The 21,931-nt window shown below is 36.2% G+C and overlaps 1 protein-coding gene across 1 annotated transcript in view; it reads right to left on the bottom strand.

Annotated features, from left to right (window-relative positions):
- Window positions 1-21,931, bottom strand: part of TMC1 (transmembrane channel like 1) — a 46,833-nt gene that overhangs the window by 5,513 nt on the left and 19,389 nt on the right. The window contains exons 7-16 of the mRNA XM_042877318.1: window positions 19,109-19,215; window positions 18,106-18,204; window positions 14,847-14,989; window positions 12,157-12,301; window positions 10,678-10,872; window positions 6,452-6,631; window positions 6,130-6,282; window positions 4,688-4,816; window positions 3,716-3,783; window positions 129-368 (exon numbers count right to left, since the gene is read on the bottom strand). Coding sequence (XP_042733252.1) covers window positions 129-368; window positions 3,716-3,783; window positions 4,688-4,816; window positions 6,130-6,282; window positions 6,452-6,631; window positions 10,678-10,872; window positions 12,157-12,301; window positions 14,847-14,989; window positions 18,106-18,204; window positions 19,109-19,215 — 1,459 coding nt within the window. The remainder of the gene's footprint in view (window positions 1-128; window positions 369-3,715; window positions 3,784-4,687; window positions 4,817-6,129; window positions 6,283-6,451; window positions 6,632-10,677; window positions 10,873-12,156; window positions 12,302-14,846; window positions 14,990-18,105; window positions 18,205-19,108; window positions 19,216-21,931) is intronic.

Genomic DNA, 21,931 nt, shown 5'->3' with positions numbered 1-21,931 from the left:
ACACAATAAATATTCAGCATATCAGGTGCTAACACTTATTAAGGAAGCTTATTTTCATTACTGCATCATTCACTGATGAGGCAGTACATCATATCATTAGCAAAAGACGTATATAAAACGCAAAAGACCTGAAAGGGCCACAGTCAAAAGATGGTGGAATGGAGACAATGGTGTACACAGCAGGCAGTGTAGAAAGAAAGAGAATGAAAAGCAACATGGCCATGTAGAAGTTGTTTGATCTGGAGGCTTTGAAGACTCTCTCCTGGGGAACATTGCAGCACATCACTGCCCAGCATTGCAGGTACATTGAAGTATGGAGTCGGAACACATTGATTGCTGGGAGACATGGAGCATAAAAAGATCCCATCCTAGAAAAAAAAAAAGCAAAAAACCCACAATCTTAGAACATTTTCTGCTAGAACTTCTGCCAGGATATACCGCCTGTTCCCTACTTCATTCTGCTTTGCATTCATGCACAATGCATTATTTCATACAACCTCGTTGACACTTTTTATTTTATTTTTTTTGTAATGGTCTTGTCTCTCCTTGCTTTAAGAAATACCGGAGGCACACGGACAGAATTCTCCATATGCAGTTTTTGTTTCAAAATTCCAAAATCATCTTTCTCTGCAAATGAGATCACTTAATGAAATGTTACTCACTTACCTTGTACGGTTAGTTTAGGTAGTATTAGGTCAGTTTAGGTTGTATTATATAAACATGCACAGCACAAAAGCTAAGTATTACCATAATAATGATCTAGTTTATTCCTTATATATTTCTTAATATACTGGCATCACTTTAGGACGGAATTATTTTTGCTACATTGACTACGTCTAGACTACAGAGATGTCATTTCAGAATACATGATATTAACATTTCCCTTTTCTTTCATGTATATTCAGTGAAAAGGAAAGATAAAGGCTTTACAGCTACGATTGAAGACACAGAGTACCTCATGGCCCGCCCTACTCCTTACCCACATGGAAATCAATTGCAATATACTCTTCAATATCAAGAAGATTCTCAGTAATCTACATTTTTAGTAATATATAGTTTTAGTTTTTAGGTATGACACTTCTTATAGGTAGACAAAAACTTGCCAGTAGCTTTTTGATATAGAGAAGACTTGCAAATGTTTTGCATCCCAATCACTTTGTGAATACACAGAGAAAGAGAATAAAGGAGCTTTTCATGGTCTATCTCATCTACAGAAATAATGCACACATACATCTCTCATCCCTTCTATCTTAGTGGCAGTTATAACTGCACCTGAGGCTTTTTTTATTATGTTTCAGATGAGCATGAATTTGTGAAAACTGAATTTGTGACACCAGGACAAAACAGAAATGAATGTTGATACTGTCCCCCACGACATCCTTATAACAAAGCTGAGGAAGTGTGGGATAGATGACTGGACAGTGAGGTGGGTTGAGAACTGGCTGACTGGCAGAGCACAGAGGGTCGTTGTTGGTGGTGCAGAGTTTGGCTGGAGACCTGTAACCAGCAGTGTCCCCCAGGGGTCTGTGCTGGGTCCGGTCTTGTTCAACATCTTCATCAATGACCTTGATGAGGGGATAATGGCCACCCTCAGCAAGTTTGCTGATGATACAAAGTTGGGAGGATTGGCTGACACGCCTGAAGGCTGTGTTGCCATTCAGCAAGACCTGGATAGGCTGGAGAGCTGGGCAGAAAAAAAACGAATGAGGTTTAACAAAAGCAAGTGTAGAGTCTTGCATCTGGAGAGGAATAATTGCATGCACCAGTACAGGCTGGGGGATGACCTGCTGGAGGGGAGCTCTGCGGAGAGGGACCTGGGTGTCCTGGTGGATGACAGGTTGGCCATGAGCCAGCAGTGTGCCCTTGTGGCCAAAAAGGCCAATGGCTTACTGGGGTGCATTAAAAAGAGCGTGGCCAGCAGGTCGAGGGAGGTGATCCTCCCCCTCTACTCTGCCCTGGTAAGACCTCATCTGGAGTACTGCGTCCAGTTCTGGGCTCCCCAGTACAAAAAGACAGGGATCTCTTGGAAAGAGTCCAGCGGAGGGCCACAAAGATGGTGAAGGGCCTGGAGCATCTCTCCTATGAGGAAAGGCTGAGTGAACTGGGTCTGTTCAGCCTTGAGAAAAGAAGACTGAGAGGGGACCTGATCCAGGTCTATAAATATCTAAGGTGTGGGGGGCAGAATGGCGAGGCCAGACTGTTTTCAGTGGTGAGTGGAGACAGGACAAGGGGAAATGGCCGGAAACTGCAGCATAGGAAGTTCCGCACAAATGTGCGCAAGAACTTCTTTACAGTGAGGTGACGGAGCACTGGAACAGGCTGCCCAGGGAGGTGGTGGAGTCTCCTTCTCTGGAGATGTTCAAGACCTGCTTGGATGCCTACCTGTGTGACCTACTGTAGGGAACCTGCTTTGGCAGGGGGTTGGACTCGATGATCTCTGGAGGTCCCTTCCAACCCCTACAATTCTGTGATTCTGTGATTCTGTGATTCTGTATCCTATGTATGTATTAATGGTAAATATCATTTTGGCAGTGAATGTTCATTACTGTTTGGTCAAATGTTTTTGCTGTTTTGATGTATTCAGTTCGTCAATCTGCAAGAATCAGTAAGCAGGAAGAAAGATTCTATATCAAAATGACATCAGAAACACACAAGTCACAGATTCTGTGAAGCCCCCATTCTACTGAAAGTAAGGACAGAGCCATTATAATGCTCCAGGTCCAGCTCAGCCCAGAGAGCTGCCTTCAGCTGCACAGCTGTACTCAGCCCTTCCTCTGCCACCACATCCATGCTGGAACCAGCCTAAATCCAGGGACCATGTGAACCACCAAGGACGTATTCAGGTTGCTCAAGAGCGATAAGCTTCTGTGGTGCTGTGGCTGGACCCTGGGATGAGGAGCCTGAGGAGAGGTGTAGTGGGAGTGCATGGTGCCAGCAAAAACTCACTTCCTCAGAAGCTGGAAACGGAGCACTCTCCTCATTTCTAGCGGTGTCCAAGGCAGGACTAAGTCTGTGCATGCACAGGAAGGAGGTATGTACAGCTCTGTTCATTCTGTACAGGCCAAAAATAAATTAATAAAACAACCCCATGGGAATTACAGAAGTGAGTTTTACTCAAGCAAAAACTGTAATCCACAGAGTACTGTTAAAGGCAAAAAGCAAGGCCCTAGCAAGAATTAAGAAGTCAGTGATGCTTGAGGAGGGCAGTTCTGAAGAAGGCACAGCATCTAATATGAGGATAGATGTTCTTTACCCCTCAGCTACATTCCAAGAATGGAATGAAATTTAGATCTTTCCTCGAGGACTACTCACTACTATTGTAGCAGGAACATTTGACACACACTCACATTCATATAGTACTATGTATATTTAAGGCACTTTTGCACATGATGCATTGAAATAAACTGGAGGATATTTCAGTTTCAAAGCATTCAAATGACTGGAAAACAATCAACAGTAAGACAGGATTTCACCCAGCCTTTTACTGCAAAACTCTACAAAAGTCTGATTCATCTAGACTCAGAATATCAGCACAGAACTACTTTAGAAATACACCCACTTACTTCCCTGTACTGGAGTACTGCATTACACTAGCATCAAATTAAATCAATGAGACAGATTGGCATTTCACACATGCTGCTAATTCCTGCAGTACTGCAGCGAGTGCTAATGCACAGAGGCACATTACAGACATAGCACACATTGCCACACTTACCAGATCATGCCTTGATTAAATATCAGTCCGAGCACATTCCCACTTATATCAAATTCTGAATATGATGGCTGAAAGAAATAACAAATGCCTTCATCAAATTTGCGCAGAAGCTTCTGAAATGGTTTATCTAGATTAAAACTGTCATTTCCAACAGCAGTGTAATACTTGCATTGTGTTGTAAAGATGTTCATTGCATATTATCAGTGAATAATGAGACAAATGAGGATGGCTGAAGGCCAACAGACAGATTTTAATACTGGTTGCAGAATTTTATTGATGTTTGTTTTTCTTTCTTTGCTTAGAAGATGCTAATGGAAAATTAGATCTCTGGGTACTGGATAAATTTTAAAACAATAATCCCTATTTTATCCACTGGAGTGAAATCAAGATTTGGTAGTACCCTATCCATCCCCTGCCCTCTCCTGCCCCCCACCCCAAAAAAGGGGCTGCTCAGATTTCATTCCTTTTCAAATGATAGAACTATATTTATATTTTAAATTTAGAAATTGCACTGTTGAAGAATTAATTAATTAATTAAATGCCTTGTGAGAATTCAACAAAATACGCTCATAGTACTATATTTTAATATGCATAGCAATTTTAGGAATAGGAGGGTACTTCACAGAAATAGTGTGAATATTCACATGCTAAAATGTATTAAATCTATGTGTTTTAGCACTGGAGTGTGCATACTAGGAGCAGTGATTCACCATGGACCCAATACAGCGAAAATGTAATGTTGGCTTCCTAACTTGTTATTCATATTAGCAAGTGTCATTCACAGATTTCAGTGACATTTCCATGTCTTCACTCACCCCATTTACCAGTCTCTTTTTAATTCATGAATATTTTCTAGCTGCAAGCACTGAGTATACTGAATATGAGCAACAAATTAAGTACACACTTATCAGTATTTATGCATGTGAGTGACGATCTGACAAGGACAGTTAAAATAGCAAATCAGATACTTACAAATCCATATTCCAAGTCCCAGCACCAGCAGTAATTGAAAAACCTAACAAAGACAGCTCTCAAGAAATCACCAATTAGAATTGTGATGTATGTTGTCATCGTGTCAGAGACTGTCAGCCGTACAAACTCCTGTTAAAGCAATATTTTCTTTTAAGAATACATGTATGCAATAATAATTACAATAATGATAAAACACTGGACCAGTGTGTGACTAAATGTGCTTCCTGTGCTACAATTTGGTAAAGACTGTCTTCTCCCAGTTCAACAACTGAGAAATCCAGGAGAAAGACTGCCCTACATTTTTTACAGATATCCTCCACTTCTTCTTATGCTCATAACAAATTACATGATTAGTCTGAAAAATGTTTCCAGACAATACTGCTGCTATAGAAAAACTCTAAAACCCCTTCTGATTACTACAACTCTGAGGAGATTCAAAAAAAGAAGAAAACTCTACAATACTTATTCCTCTTATTTCAGTAAGTTCCACTAAACTCTACTGTATCAGGGCTTACCCTAATTGCCAAAAAAAAAAACTATTATTGTTCTCTCTGATCTGAAAATACAGAGAAAATCAGCAGAGTAATGAGACCTGGGAGTTCTTAGCTAATCATTCCATATCAGTGAAAAGAGTTCAGTGTTTGTTTTCTTCCTGCCTTTCTGTTCCCTGCTGCCACTTGAGAGTATTGATAATAAGTGAGGAGACTGTCACAGTGAGGGAGCAATACCATAAGTTGTGATTCAGTGGTGAATTCAGTCTCATGGGCAGGAAAAAAAAAAAAAAAAAAAAAAAAAAAAAAAAAAAAAAAAAAAAAAAAGAGAGAGAGATGATCAATGAGAGAAAAGAAACATGTTGGGAAATTCTTTGTAAGCATCATATCATATAATACAAATAATTATGAATGCTTAACTGAATCAAACAAAATGAGTAGATTTACTAAACTGATGTTCTTTATTTTACATGGTATTACTTGGCTTCTCAAATATACACTGCTAACAAGAGCTAATCTCACATATTTCCTTGTTGAGATATTCATCAGTCTGTTCTAAGTCTGTTGTCTTCAGAATCTGATCTTGTTCGATACAAACTTTGATCAGAATTACTACATTAATTGTTACTACTGATCCAACTTTTCATAGTTGCAGGCTTTGCAAGACAGAGATGAGACAAAGAAGATGAAAAAAAAAGAAGAAGAAAAAATAGAAATCCTTTTATGCTGTTAACTATGCAGAGGGATCTCCCTACCAGATAAAATTCAAATAAATTAAAATAGCTGTTTCTGAGCTTTGCAGCTTGGGAAAAAAATAAGTCTTACATCTTCATTTCCTCATGTTTTCACAACTTAATTTAACTTGTCAGCAGGAATAAACAGAAATTTAATATGATTTCTTGTAACAGACTATGTTTTATTTTCAAATATGAACTCAAAAAGTTACATTACCTGGCCTACCATTGTTTCCCAACATGGTCCTCTAGGAACGTCTGCAGGGTCCACCTGTATTGGAGGAGCAGTTGAATTTTCTGGAATAGTGCCATTGTACAGACTGGCTTCCCATATTGTCATGTTATACTTGACTATTTTTTCTTCTTCCAACTAAATATTTAAATTAATGAGGAAAAAAAATAGATTATAAGGTTATACTACCAAAATCCTTTCTAATCCAAGACTCCCTCATCTTTCACTGATACGTCTGTGACAGTCTTAAACAGATATCTTTGACCTGGTGTATATTAAAAATAGTGAAGAGAGTTAAATAGCTTGCCTTGAGATTGATTTCATCCATTAGGGCAATAATGAAAGTGTAGAGATTGCCAAGAAAAAGAGCAAATATGCGTCCAAGCTGCCATCTTAGAGCTATTCGAGGGTGGTAGTTTTCCAGAGAACTGATTACATCAAATAAGGTTGGACAGAACATTCCCAAAAGTGACATGACCATGTTTACCTAGGGAGGTGGGAGACGAAAAGATAAAAAAGTTTACAGTGAAATGTTAGAGGCAGGATCTATTATTATTACTAATTGTAGTGGTGAGTGCATTTTCAGTGCTACTTTTCATTTGGTATTTAGTTGAAATGAGTGAAGAGCAGAATACACACTGAGAGTTACAAGATGCTTTTGCAAAGAACAAAGTGAAAACTTATGATCTACTGTAGACAGATATATGGAAGTGTGGAGTTTTTTTTTAATTTTATATTTTCCTTCAATCTCAGAAAAAAAGTCAAATACTAGATTTTTACTTACAATCTACATTTTAAGCAAAATTCTATCAGAGAATTTAGCATAAATTATTAGCTATGTGAAACATTTCTCTAAAAGTACAATGTTAAATTAAATGGCTGAGACATCACCTATATCCTCACTGAATAAGCAAACACAAATTAGTCTTGATGCTTTCTGCATATATTTTTTTTTATGCCTCTAACAAGATTAATTCATCATCACATATGTATGGGAATTGAACAAGTTCACTGAAAGCAAACTGAGAAAAATAAGCTTTCATAGGAAATTTGAAATTCAGCATAGATTGTGTATTCTACTGACAAGGGAGGCATTCCAAGCATCTAACATTCTGAAGTGATTGATAAAATGTATTGCAAATGTGCTTGAGTCTTTTGGTGAAATAACACAAAATCTAATTGACTGTGTCAGCCAAAAATGAAAATTGAAGAAGTTTAGAACTTCATTTTTAAATTTCAATTTCAAATAACATTTCCTTACCAAAATTTCTTCCTTAAGGGGCCATAAACAACCAAGTAACTGAAAACATTATCTCAAGTTAAATCACAAATCTCTATGGAATAGATAGATATCTATAGATATCAGTATAGATGACTCATATTAAAGGCATTGAGTAAAAAGGAATTTATTTAGTCACAAAAAAAAAACCCTTAAATACTTAAATGTCTTCCAGTTGCTCTGAAAATAACATCTCTTAAATATCCTGGAATCCATTTTTCTAGAACAATTGTAATTTTTAATATGTTCTTACTTTCCTGATATCAAGAGACATAAGATTGGTTTTTGTTCTCATAAAAAATACGGCAACAGAAAAGCACTATTTAACAAATAAATTTACTCTCTTTTTGTATATTCACACTCTTACAAATTCTAATCTGCTGAACTGGGCTTCTTAATTAAAATAAGTAAATGGTTTGCTGTATTTCTTTTGGTTTTTTTGTTGGTTTTTAACGTTCAAGAGGTAATTTCTGGATTTTTATATTTCTATTTCATATTCATAGGAAATCGGTAGCGTACTCCACACACTTCTTGTGGCACCACAGAAGAATTAGATTTTTTTATTACAGTAATCTAATCTTTCATGTGTATTTAGTGCTATTTCTGATACTTGGTTTGGGATGGTGGAGTTTATCTTATTTATGTTTTTAAATCTAAAATTTCACAAAGTATCTGTTTCTAACACATGCACTCTCAATCATCATTAAACAAAAGACATCATAAACTGTATGGCACGACATGGCAAAGCTGCTGGAGACAACTACATCCAACACTGCAAATCATTAATTATTAAGACACAAAATCATTATAACTGGCTGAGTATCAAAGTCGTTATTAGACACGTTACGTCCACTTGTAATGCTCTTAACTTTAAATCAGATTCCTCTTGCTGGAGAGTGGAAATGTAAGCATATGTAAGCCCTCGGCCACACTTGACCTAGCCTAGTCCTTGGGGCTAGCCCAGTTGTGAATGAGGAAGAACAAGAAAAATGTCTATGAGTCCCAGACTCCAACTATTTTCACTTAAAATACTGCTTTAGTCAGTACTTTTTTTTATCTTTAGTAGCTCCCAGAAAATCTGTCTTATCTTAGAACAGTCTTCCTTCAGACAGACATAAATTTCAATACTTATACTATTGGCATCCATCACCCATGCATTCCTTTTCTTTCGCTTTTTTGAATCTTGGTTCTACTTGACTCATTTGTTATCCCCTAGTTCCTTGATTTTGGGTGATAGAAGAAAATGTATGGTCTTCAAGTAGTTTTAAATATAGTACTTGTTAACTTAATTGAAAATTAAGAAGTTTCCTTGTTGCTGCACTGTTGGAAAGGCAGGATACAAATCACTGATTTTCTTTATCATTAAATTTGTACATTTTTATTATGTTCTGCCTTTCTTCTTATTTATAAGAAGTAAGAATATTATTTCTCATTTTCTTTTTATCTGCATTTTCCCATGCTTTGACTTCCCATCTCAAAAATATTTCAAGTTCTGGGAGAAAGATATTAAGGTAAGAGGTGAAACAATGCACAAAAACTTGTAAACCTGAGAAGTGTGAAATGAAATGATTACATGCAAGTGCTTACTGAAACAAAATATGGAATACTGAGCTTTCAAAATTAAAAAAAAAAACAAAACTATAAAAACTATAAAAACTAATGGATTCCACAATGTAAAAGTTTAAAACTTCCTAATTTAGTTTCACAGAGTGTTATTATTATATTTTGCAGTTACTTATAGAATTTTTCTGAGTAGAAGGAAACATGTCATTCATTGAATTTTATCACTTCAGTTTGATTTCAGAAGGGAATGGACTTATGTTCTGAACTTCTTGTCAACTACAAGTTGAAGTGCTGGAGCAGATTTTCTTCCACTGTTCATATCATTGACAGTTCCACTGTGAATGCTGTTTTCTGTGATCTGGAAACCACAAGCTGGATGAGTGAATGGTGAGGTGGATTGAGAACTGTGTGAACTGCAGGACTCTGAGGGCTGTGATCAGTGACCCAGTGTCAAGTATCTGGCTGTGTCCACCAGAGGTCAATACAGGATCCAGTATTGTTTAACTTACTCATTAGAGACCCAGATGTGGCGTATTTCTTTAAGGAACACAGTTTTGTACATGACTTTTCCAAAAAGAGTAAAATAAAGTAATTTTTTTGTCAACTGACTAAATCCAATTTAAGCAGGCCCATTTCTCTACATTCTAAAGGCAGATTGCTGAAGTTTGTATGTCAATTTCTGTGTGAAGTTTTGGTGCTCTAAGTTAGGGAACGACATTCTTCATAACATCATTATCCATTCCCATCTGCTTTGTGAGGATGGCATTTTTTTGCTTTGCTGTAAATCAGAATTCAACTTCACACTCTTGCTCAGAGCTTTAAATAACAAACATCTAGTTTTACAACATACAGAATAATATGTTTGTTAAGAAAGCAAAGTCTAACCAGGCTTTTATACAGCATTGCTAACTTTAGGTGCTTACTGTGTTCTGATTGCAAACACAATCATTTTCATTATTTCTCTAACAAGCAAAGCTCCATTTGCTCAAGAGGAAAGTGGATTGAACAGAAGAAAAGAAAGACAGTGGACTCCTAGACTGGCAGGTGAAGCTAGAAGGCATGTTTTGTTACACTGCATACTCGTATCTTAGAAGCCTCAGCTAACTTTGGACATGGTCACATACAAGTCACTTTCCTTGGACCAGTCTCAAGAGAAAAGCACCAGGAGAGCATGCTTCTTGAAGAGATACTGTGAGACCATAGAGTGGCAAGAAAAACAGTTTTAAGAGCCCCCCCAGAAATAAAGATTAAGCCCATAAAGGAAAACTGAACATGAAAGAGCACTTGAAAGAGCAAACCAAAGAATATTCTTTTTAATGAATTGGGAAGCAGAGAGACGCTCTTCAAGACCACTCAGAGAGTAGTCAGGCACTGGAATGGCTGCCCAGAGAGGTGGTGGAGTCCCTGGCAGTGTTCAAGAGGCGTCTGGATGACGTGCTGCGTGATATGGTTTAGTGCTTGTGGTGGCAATGGTGGTGAGGAGACGGTTGGATTGGATGATCTTACAGGTTGTTTCCATCCTTGTGATTCTATGATTCTATGACTAGAAGAGTTCTTTTGTTACACATTTAGCACCCCTGTTACAAGTACTTAAGTTATCAAGAGGGGAAAGAAAAAAAAAAAAAAAGCAACATGCAGAGTAAAGGAACAGTTTCAAACCACATCTATTTCAGAAATGTGCTAGCACGAACTTCATTTCTTTCCCACCACCCGTAGTTCTCCAGACCTTCCAGGGCAAATTTCTGGGATCTTCTCACAACAAAAAATATGAGGTAGCCACTCCCAGCAAGTGTGCACATGGCTAAGAAGTTAGCAAGCACCCTCAGGAACCGAGTCAAGTGAATATTTTCCTCCTTTCGGCTCTCCTGCTCCTCCACGATAGCTTCCTGCGCTTGTTAGAAACAAAAGATTATCAGTACTTTAATGGTCAAGACTCTACATTGCTTATCCTGTTAGAATTCAGTTAAATAAGTTGTGACAAAGCAAATGCACACCTGGGCATCATGTTTTCAGGCAAACACATATTGTATCAGAAAATCCGTTTTGGACCTTTATGGACTCTGGGGTTTGGGATCCCCAGAATTCACTTTGCTTTGATTTAGTGTATCCCCACTAATTCTCATTACACCTTCTCTCATGCTTCAGTATGAAATCAGCACTGCCTGCTTATGAGGTGCTGTGAGACTGAGTCACCAGCAATACACATACAGTTCACTGCCAGAAAAGGAACTGTCACACTAAAAAAAATGCACATTTGTGATAAAACAGCAATACATATTGAGAATCAGAAATTGAGGGGGGATGAAAAAACTGTTTACACTTAGAATTACAGGAAAACAAACAAACATTACACAGCTTCAGACTGTAATATGAAATGTTTGCCTAGTATTTACCCTTGGCCATGACTCTGCTGTAAATGAAGTCTCAAGCTTCCTGCTTTTGCCAGCAGAAAGATTTTTCTCTCTGTAATGTCTTCATGAAAAAGAAGTTTGTTTACAGCTTCTTGTTTTGATATAGACATCAGTTGTGCAGAAGGGAAGCTCGATTCCTGAATTGTAATTTTATTTATTTGTTTATTTTTTAATCTTGATTTCACTTTTCCTACTGCATGTGTTCATTATGTAAAGGAAAGGAGACTGCAGCAGCTTTTAAGCAAAACCTCGAGAACATCAGCCAAGCTAAGGCTTCACACTTTCCTTGTTGGCAAAAATTACAGTAAATGTTCATGAGTGTATTTCTCAAAAATAAGTCTCCATCTCAGCTGATTTATGTTCTTCTCCAAATGTCATTCAATAGCTGACTTTCACAGGCAGGCATGGAAGTTTCAAAGACATTCAATGCTTAGTATTTTGTGTCTGTTTTCCTAAGACCTTTTCTTTCCATTTATCTTACATGCAGATAAATTTTAGGCCTATAGTTGGAAAGGTGGGCAGTATGTAGAAACAAACTGGTTATATCACTAGTGCAGAAAGAAACAGCGTGGTGCGTGATAGGACAGTATAGCTAATGCTTGGTCCTCCAGTTCCTATTGCTGTTTAACATCATGACTGCAAATCCAGTTGGTTAAGCATCTAGGTTCCAGACAGTTTATACTTGGCTTTAGTTCCATCTGATTCACAATAATGTGAAAGATAAATCAAATTACATCTCGCTAGTGATCTTTGTTTTACCTTAAAGCTGGTAGTGATGGAAGCAAACTTATTATCTGCTGTCTCAGGATTGCCAATCAGGTAGTCCCAGCTTGTGAACATTTTCCAGCTGAAATTAAAGCTAGTATCATCCCCACCACCATCATCATTTGCATTCCTTGCCATTCTACAAAAATTGAAAAGATGCAGAAAGGCTCAATTAGAGCTAGTTTTGCTCTGAATGTTTTTAAAATTCTACTTAAAGTTCTAACTCTATTCTGAAATATATTTATTATAATCACTCATGAAAAAAATCTACTTCAAACAAGGGAAAACAATGGAGATTTTGATATTTTTAGAGAATTTATCAGATAATAATACTCATTTTCATGAGAAAAAAATCAATGTATCTCGTGAACATCTCAGAGGAATTCTGCTGAATAAGAAACTCAAACACAATGTTAGGTAGATATCTCAAAGAAGTTGCAGTAGATTTTGATTAGAGACTTCATTAAGAAGAAGAGAATAATTCTAAAATAACCAGCCAAAACAAAATAAAAAATCACTAAATAAAGCTCTCAGGCTTGCCTCCCATCACACATGTATTTTTAAGTGAGATTTGTAACGGTACCCACAAACATCAAATTCCTTCTTAATTGTTTTGATCTCATCTTGACTACTAAATTTACTTATTTAATCTTGGACATTGCATTGATTTTTTTTGGTCAGGAAAATGCAATCCTTTTTTTTTTTTTTTTTTTGAAGCTGTAGATTCATTTTATTAATATCAATACATGGTATATAACATATTTCTAACTGTCCAGTGAAATTCATACACTCAAATGGAGAAGCAGAATTATAAGTCAGGGACACAGCAAACGCTCTGGAGCTGGCATAATCTAATTATTTGTTTAGTTTGTTGTTGTTGTTACTGTTTATTTACAGAAGGGCATATTATGAAACACTCTTGATAGGATCTGCCCTGCTGCTGATTTTAGACTAAGGTAATTTTAGACTAAGGTAAGAGCCTAAAATTCTAAAATGTTCCTAACAAAATAGAGAACAATCCTGTGCTCAGAATGTCATTTATTTGAGACCAGAAATGTTTCCATATTGTTTCCATAGGATGAGGTGTAGAGTGAAGCTGTAATTCTAGTTATTTTCCCTAAATACAATAATACTACTTATACTCTTCACCAACTCTTTCATGCATGCATGCATTCTCTTTCCAGATGAAAATTAACAGGACGTGTTGCACTACTTTCTGGAAAAACAGCAATAATCAGTAGACTGCAAGAGCTGCTCTTAAGATCACCTAGTAACAGACCAGCAGTAATGTCACATGGCCAGGTGAGATGGAAGATACTACATACAGCATGATTTCCCATCTGTTTTGCACTCAGGAATTCTGTTAGAATAATTTTTAGTTTTAGTTTTTATTTGTCTGTGTGACTATCAAATATTACTCTCTTTTTAATCTTCACAAATACATAAATAACTATTATAAAGGATGTTTTCAACCTAAATTAATGACTTTTATTATTGAATGAGTGTTTTGTTCTCCAAAATACAAATGTGTAATTGAAGGTTTTTTTGTTTTGTTTTTTCCCCTTCTGGAATGCTTTTTTCCTATGCAGGAAACCATGTAACAGTTGAAAAACTGAATATGATTTAATCTAGTGCTTTTGAAAGTGGAAAATGTTGCCTACATCACAAAATACTGGAATATTTTAACTGTGATTTTCTTTAAATTCACAAATGTCTTTGCATCCTGACCTACAGTGTTCCAATTATTCCAAACTAAGAAACTTCTAAACCTGTATTTCTAGCTAAGGGCATTTGTTGAGGTAGGTGATCACTGTACTTGAATCAAGGTTATTAAACACTATGTTCACTAGCAGTATATCTCCTCTGAAACTATTAGAATCATCATTGTTTATACAAATAATATAAAATAATAGTGAATGAATATTCATCTAATTCTGCTAGTAAGACAAAATTCAAACCCAGAATTTGAGAGCCAAAAGCCTAAGACCTCACTAATTGTACTGCCTAGGCCCAGTTTCACTTACACCTATGTTTCCTACTGATTTAACTTTATGTTTACTACATTTTATTAAGCACAGTTTTCCTGGATAAAACACTGCCGGAGATAATTATTTTCGGGACATTAAATCTTCACTGTGATCAATATTATTCTTTGATACTACCATGTAAACATGACTTAACCACTATAGACTTGTGGACAGTCATTTACTGCTGGCTATGAATTACATAGAGAATTATTTGCCATATGTTTCTTTCTTTTTTGCCTTCTTTCTTCTTAATTCAATTCACATAAGGTATCACTGAAAGAAGAACAGTTGAATTTCCAGAATGTTAACTGCCATTATGCTAGATGCAGAGCATTATGAAAATATGGTCTGACGGTTCTGTTCCTTACTTCATGCATTCATTTCACAGTTTGAAGTTGCAGGAGGGAAGTACTGGTATTTCTGTAAGGATTTTTCCCAGCGACAAAACACTGAAAGACAGCTGCTGCAAAAGTAAATAAGAACAGGCCCAAGCAATTATATACAACTTTAACAGAATTCAGCTTTTCCTTGCATTTTCACTTCACTGATGTTGCATTTGTCCTGCTCTTAAGATTGCTACATTCCAAAGTGTATTTTCTGAAAGAAAATCCAAGTGACTAACATTGATATTACTTGTTTTTATAAGTGTGAACTTACGTTCGAATGACAATCATAAAGCTGTAGCCAATAGTCCCAACGCCAACAAGGAAATAGGAAAGAGGCATCCTGAACTTGAGCCATCCAATTGTCCTCTGATTATTGTAATAACCATAAAAAAGCACAGAATACTGTGCAAAGCCCTGAAAATTTAACAAGAAGATGTAACATCACAAATCTGTTAGAAATGCACAGAATCAGAATCCTACCAGTTTCGACATGATGAAGCGTTATTTTCAAGTGTGTTCAAAATGGTCATAAGCATTACGGTAATAAAGCTCACAGGAAGGAGGAAAATCATTTTTGTAATATTAAAAAAATAGAATACTTAATGTAAATTTTCAAATCTTTTTCCTTTAAAACTTTTCATGGCAACTCTATCTACAAAAAAAAAAAAAAAAAAAAAAAAATCATCTTCATATTTTGTTTTATAAATTACTTGCAACAGAAATGAAATATTTTTTGCTTCATTTCCACATTCTGGCATAACTTATTTGACATAAAATTCTCATGTAACTTTTTTGTCTAATAGCCCTTTTCTGTTCACTGGGTGATCATTTAATATGTTAGTCATTACATAACTACATTTTTTTGGATGATTATTCACTATGTAGGTGTTTTAAAAACATTTAGACTCCAAGGCTATACAGAGTGTGAGGTAGGCATATGTTTCTTTTCAGCAGTTTGGACATTTTTTTTATTTTTCTAAAAGCAACAAGAATCCCCTTCTCTTCTACAGATCAGTTTGACGATTTTTCAGGGTAATTTACTAGTACATGGTTAACTATCAACAATTGCTGGTGTCTAAAATGATCCAAATAAATGAGGCTTTCTGATAATCCCCAGGTTACAGCTAGAAGACTGTATGCAGAAACTTTCTGACAGCAGCTCACCATGGCTACAGCTCCAGTTGAATGCAATGAATTCAAGTCAAATACAGTGTTCTGTCAAAATGCAATTGGTGGATAGATCATTTTGACACTGATACAGTAATATGAGGTTTCTGTTAGTTGAAAAGAGCCATTTACTTCCCTTTTGGTGTTCAGTATCTCATATTATTTAAAAGACATTTCTCATTGCAACATGCGCTTTGTCTATAGTAGCTGTCACTACAACTGAAATGAATCATAGTATAAACTAAAAGAAAATAGATTTAGCAATTATTAGCTGAAAATGAAGTATATGCCATAAATAATTATTAAATAAATAAATTATATAAAATAAATAAATAAATACTCTTAACTTACTTTGTAGCATTCCATAACTGCTACCAAATAAAAGACTGCTTAATTGAAGATATCACTGTTTTCAGGCAATATTTTTCAATCTGACATTCCTCAAGAAAATTCTTTTTTATCCTCAATATTTTAGAGGATTCATTCCTTTCACTGCCCTCTTCTATTTTAATTTCCATTGCATCTGCTCCCTGTATTAACTGCTGCTTTTATTTACTAACCTTTCTACATAGCTGTCAAATGCTGTTTCTCTCTGTTGTTATAACTTCCTCCTCCTTCTACCTTCTGACTACATTCTTCATTTCTCAGCTCTATTTATTTTAAAAACTTTATTCCTATTTGCTGCATAAGCCTCTTTTAGTCTGTATTCTCTTTATAAAGGCTTCAATTCACTACACAATTCATATTCCTCCAATAGCTCCCTGACGCTTTAATATCTGTTTAAAATGTCATCATTATCTAAATTCCCAGCTACATGTCTAGACATATTCTTCCTGTCATTCAAGTATGTAACTCCTGATGAGCTCAACATTTTATGCAGCAGTCCTTGGAAAATATTATACAGATGTTTTCTTAGAAAAGTAATGTTCACTTCTATCCATATCTATACAAGAAGGGACCATGAATTGTGGAATTAGTAAAGCAGAAGTCATCTGACCACTTTATATATATTTGCAGTCAAAAGAGAGACAATCAATGTGTTTTCTACATATTACTACATTAGTTTAACATACAGCGTTTTGCAGTTAACAAGCCTGAAAGACTTTGCTCATAAACGAGAAAATGAATTTATGAAATTAAGTATTTTCCTGTGTTCAGTGGTCTGATTACCAGATTCTTCTTGCACTGTTGGCTGAATATTTAAAATAAAGACAAAAAGGAGCCAAAATGTGAAGGCATTTCAGGCAGTACATAAGAGTACTGAGCTACAAAGAACCCTGAGATCTAGATATTAGAAGATTAAGAATCTCTATACACCCGAACCAGAGTCAAAAATGCTAATATTAAGGAGAGGCATAATCATTCTACATTACTATATCTTTTTTAGGGAAGATCACAGATGGGTTTAATGCTGGATACATACAAAAATTTTCCTGTGCCCTGATGAAAATGCTCAAGCAGAGCTTAGCATCCAGCACTGTTCCATGCCACCAGCACAGGTGGAGCAGGATCTCAAAGACACCAAAACCACACAGAGAGGCTGTTTCTAAACATAAGTCAGTATGCTAATGATTGGATGCACTGAGCTCTAAGTTGGAGGAATTTGCACTTGAGTTTATTTCCCAAAGAAATTAGTTTGGTTGCAACAATCATATTTGTGTTTTCTACAGCTGCAAAAACTCAAGTGCTAGAAGATACATCTTTACAGTATTGGTGCTCCTTAGAGAAAAGGAGTGCAGCAGACTGAGAGGTAGATTACTCACTATTATCTCAATAGATGCTGCTTCTATCAATATGAAGGAAAATCTTAACTAGACTCACACCATTTCACAGATGAAAAATACCTTTTTTTGACCACTGTCTATAAAGAACTTCTAACTAATGTGCTGCAATACAAAATTTATCCCCAGCTGACTTTATACCAAGTTGGATCATCCTTATACAAAGAGGAGAACAGCAGAAACATGTCACATGCAAAATTAGACTAGCTGTTTTCAGGATGAAAAAGGAGAATGACACCTTTCAGAATAAACTGCTAACCTGCTAAATACAGATGATCAAATTCATCCTTAATACACCCTCAATATATAGAGATGTGGATCCAGTACAGAAAATTTTTCCAGTGAGTCTTTGTATTGCTTAAAATCCTGAAATGTATATGTGGACTCTGAGATTTGTCATAAATTTTACCTCTGTGAAAAATCTATGCTCAGAATTTGGGTAAAAATGAAATAAATTACTTCTACTTCAATTTTCTCCTGAAATATTCCACATTAAATCTTCAAATATTAAATAATGAATCCAAAGTTCTTAATAATCAAAAAGTCATGTGAAAATGCATCATTGCAAGATTATGCACTTACACTAAAATCCCAAAGGGTAGCAAAGTTCATAGCTGTAGCTTCTTCAGCTCTTGGAACAGTTTTTCTAGGTAAAGAGCCATATGGCTTTCCCATCAATGCCTAGAAACAAGAAATGATAGCAATTTACATTTTAAAGCAAAATACTAACAAAGGGAAGGGATAGTGATCTGTCAGTTCTTAGGAAGACTCTCCTTGTGCTCCTTAGCGCCTTAATGAGAATGACCTACTTCCCCACCTTCTCACATTAATATTTGAAACTATGCCTAAAGTATGCATTAATGATATTTTCTACATTTAAAGTGACATTTCACTAGCATCAGTGTGTTATCATGTCACAATCAAAGGCAATAAAGCTCAAATTCATCAGAAGAGCTTGTTTTAAAGACATAACCAAAAGATTAGTTTCTCTTGTAAAATGGGATTTCACTGGTTATTTAACTGAAATACGTGGGAAGATGGAAGGGATACCATTTTTGGATTCTCAATCCCAGTGTTCTGGCAAGATGCCATGAATATACATCCTCATGGGATACTTCCCAGGCCTTTCCCTGTGAATAGCTGGGCATATTCTCTTGTGGAAATGGATCACACAATTGAAATGTTATATTAAGAAACAATTGGAAATTCCCAATTTACAATTTCTGATTTGGTCACTAGAGAATAAAGTGAGAGATTGAGAAAGACTGAAAGAGAGTAGATGAAAGAACAATTTCAATTTCATACAAGCCCTCTTTTTTGAAAAGTTTAGCACTATTTTAGGCCATGCAAGACCATTTTGGGGACAGAATCTTAACATACATTTTTCTGTTAAGACTAATTCAAGATAACTCTCTAAAGACAGCCTTCAATGAAGAAAATATGCCTTCATGACTTTTGTACATCTTAAGAGTTTTTAATGGCACATAAAGAGATTATAAAATTTGAAGGTCAGGTCCTATGAAATGTCACAGCAAAGACAGAAATTCACACACCAATCTTCAATGAAAATTTAAAAAAATCACACCTCAGGCACCATTACAAGTCCAAACGTCAGCCCAAAGAGAATCATGTTTATTCCATACATCCAGCGTAAGAATATGAAATAAGACGCTACCGATGACCCAAAGTGACCTATGAAAACGTAAGATGTAAAAAAAAGGGAGTATCAGTTAGTCTTTATATGATCCTGTGGCCCAGACAAGCTAAAATGTTGGACTCTCGTGGTCTAGAGCTATGCCTGTTTCATGGGTTCTTTTGGATCAATCTTAATATCCTCATTCTTTTGGGAATGATTTCAGGAAGCAGAAAGCAACATGGAAAATGGTGAGAACAAGGTTTTTAGTCACTACTGTGGACAGCATAAAACTAAGCAGAGTTTAAAATGAAGTTTTATTTTCTAGGGCTTATAAACTGCAATTACCTTTTTCTTCCTCTTCCTTACTCTGTTTCCTTATTATTCATTTCTTAATACTGAATGATATTGGTGATTATCACAGAAAGGACTCTTTCAAGAATTTTTGTGTCTGAACAATGGTGGTCCACCTATTGCTGGTCCACAGAGTGAGAAGAAGAAAGGTCTCTATAACTTTTAAATGTGTAGTTAATGCCAGTCTGCATTCATTTGAGTGCTGCTCTGAAAGTAATGCCTCCTATTTTATTATGCTGGCCAACAATGTCAGAGACAAACAATGGTGGTATGGAAGTAGAGGTTGAACCAGGGGAGGTTCAAGTTGCATAGTAGGAAAAATTTCTTCTCCAGAACAGTCATCAAGTGCTGGAATGGGCTGCTCAGGAAAGTGGTTGAATCAACGTCCCTGGAGGTGTTCAAGAAATGTTTAGATGTTCCACTAAAGGACATAGTTCAGTGAGAAAATATTGGTGGTAGGTGGACAGTTGGACTGGATGATCTTGGAAGTCTTTTCCAACTTTGGTAATTCTATGACTCTATGATTCCATGATTTCCATCAATACCCTGTTACTTTTTGTTGCCATGAGACAGATGGCAGCAGAGGGACAGTGACAAAACAGTGTCTGACATGGAAGTGAATATGAAGCAAAGGTTTTTCACTGAATGATGCCCACTGACATTCACTGATGCTTGATGAACACTTATGGAGACCAAATAGCGGATGTGAGCATGGTGAGGCAGTGGGTGGTGTGTTTCAGCAGTAGTGACAGTGATGTGACAGGCAAGCCACAGTCTAGATGACCATGCACAGATGTCACACCACAAAATGAAAAGTGTCTCAATAAGTTAATCCATGCAAATCAGCAGATTAAGACCAGGGAACTGTACGGAGTTCAATATCACCTTCAGTGTACTGAAAACAATTGTGGCAATGTTGGTACATCGGGTGGGTCCTACAGATCCTCAAACAAGAACAGAAAGAATATTTTATGCAAGTTAATCAGGGCCTATATATGAGTGCAGTATGCAGACTCCTGTTCATCATGGGAGAACATGTGTAGTTAATGGTGGTGGCTATGTTGAAAAACAATGTCCTGTTATTGTGCTCCCTGTATGCCTTGTAGGAGGCTTTACTTTCAGAGCAATCATTATATTCCTGCATTAATTCTAATCTATAAGGCAAAGATTGATTTGACACAAGTCATACTTTCTTATTCAGCTGCAAGTGAAGGACTGAGGAATAAAGATGAGTGTTTCCCAGTGGTAAGAATATTCTACTTACTGCCTACTGTTAACACTTACAGCCTCACCTGCTTGGAATTCTTCTATAAACAACTCATTTTGAGACCAGAAAATGAAAATCATCTTCATGTAAGAGTACAGAAATGACTTATGCTTAAAAATAACTGGTTAGAAGCTAACAGCTAAGGAGGTTTGCTGAGTGTTAACCGCTTCCTCACACAAATGTATTCAGACAGATAAGGAAGTCTCCTATAAAGAGTATTCTGCACATAGATGACAGGCTTTTATTTCATTCATAAGCTTTCTACTTACACTTTCTATTAGTTAGGATCAACACTCAAATAGAATTTGAAGTTTCATAAATTTTAACTCTTTCAGCTGCTGCTGACATCACCTACTGCATTTGTTGGTATTTATACCTCTGTGCTTAATGGCCACTTTTGTGTTCAAAGAAAATAGCTCCTAGCATAATATTAGCATTTACCCTAGAGTATTACTAGAGTATTACTTTAAAATGTTGCCTCTGGTTTCTTTGGAATAAGAAGCTGTTTGTCTATTTATAATCCCTTGGTCCTTCTGTTGCATAGAGCAGGTGCTACTTAGAAACATTCATTTTCAGGTATGTTGATCTAGTGAATAAAATACACCAGATGGTATATTTCTTCTGATGGTAAAAAATAATCACAAAATAAATTCTAGTGTGAACTTGCACTACTGTGTAGTAATATGGAAAGCAATTGTACAGACACAGTTTTAAAGAAATGAACTGTGTCAGTGCATTTTATATTCATTTTATATAGTGCATCAGGTTTCTAAGACTGGTTCAAGCAATCTATTTTGCCTGTCACAATCTGATATTTGCTGCATATTTTACTGTACTGTCTCCTTCAGAAATGAGCAGTTGAGTAGACGGTGGTTGATTTCTTCAATGCAACTACATTTTGCCGCAAAACTACAACCCATCACAGACACAGTGGTGTCTGATGATGATATCTGTATGCTAAGTATTGATCCTGGAGTACAATCCTAGTGTTTGACAGCTTTCTTTCACCTCTCCTCATGCTTCTGTGCATTCTGAGGGATCCAGTGTTCAAGTGTGAGGTAACTTCTGCCAACAGGATTCTCTGAATTGTTCAATGTGTTTCCTTTAGCAAGACCTATTATGTGCTTAAGTCAGTAGTGTTATTGTTGTTACAC

Source organism: Lagopus leucura, unplaced genomic scaffold (assembly GCF_019238085.1).
Source record: "Lagopus leucura isolate 7727_CA_CO unplaced genomic scaffold, USGS_WTPT01 Super-Scaffold_100018, whole genome shotgun sequence".
In the NCBI taxonomy this organism is placed as follows: Eukaryota; Metazoa; Chordata; class Aves; order Galliformes; family Phasianidae; genus Lagopus; species Lagopus leucura.
Note: the sequence above shows the minus strand (reverse complement) of the source record. Positions and strands in the feature narration are given on the sequence as shown.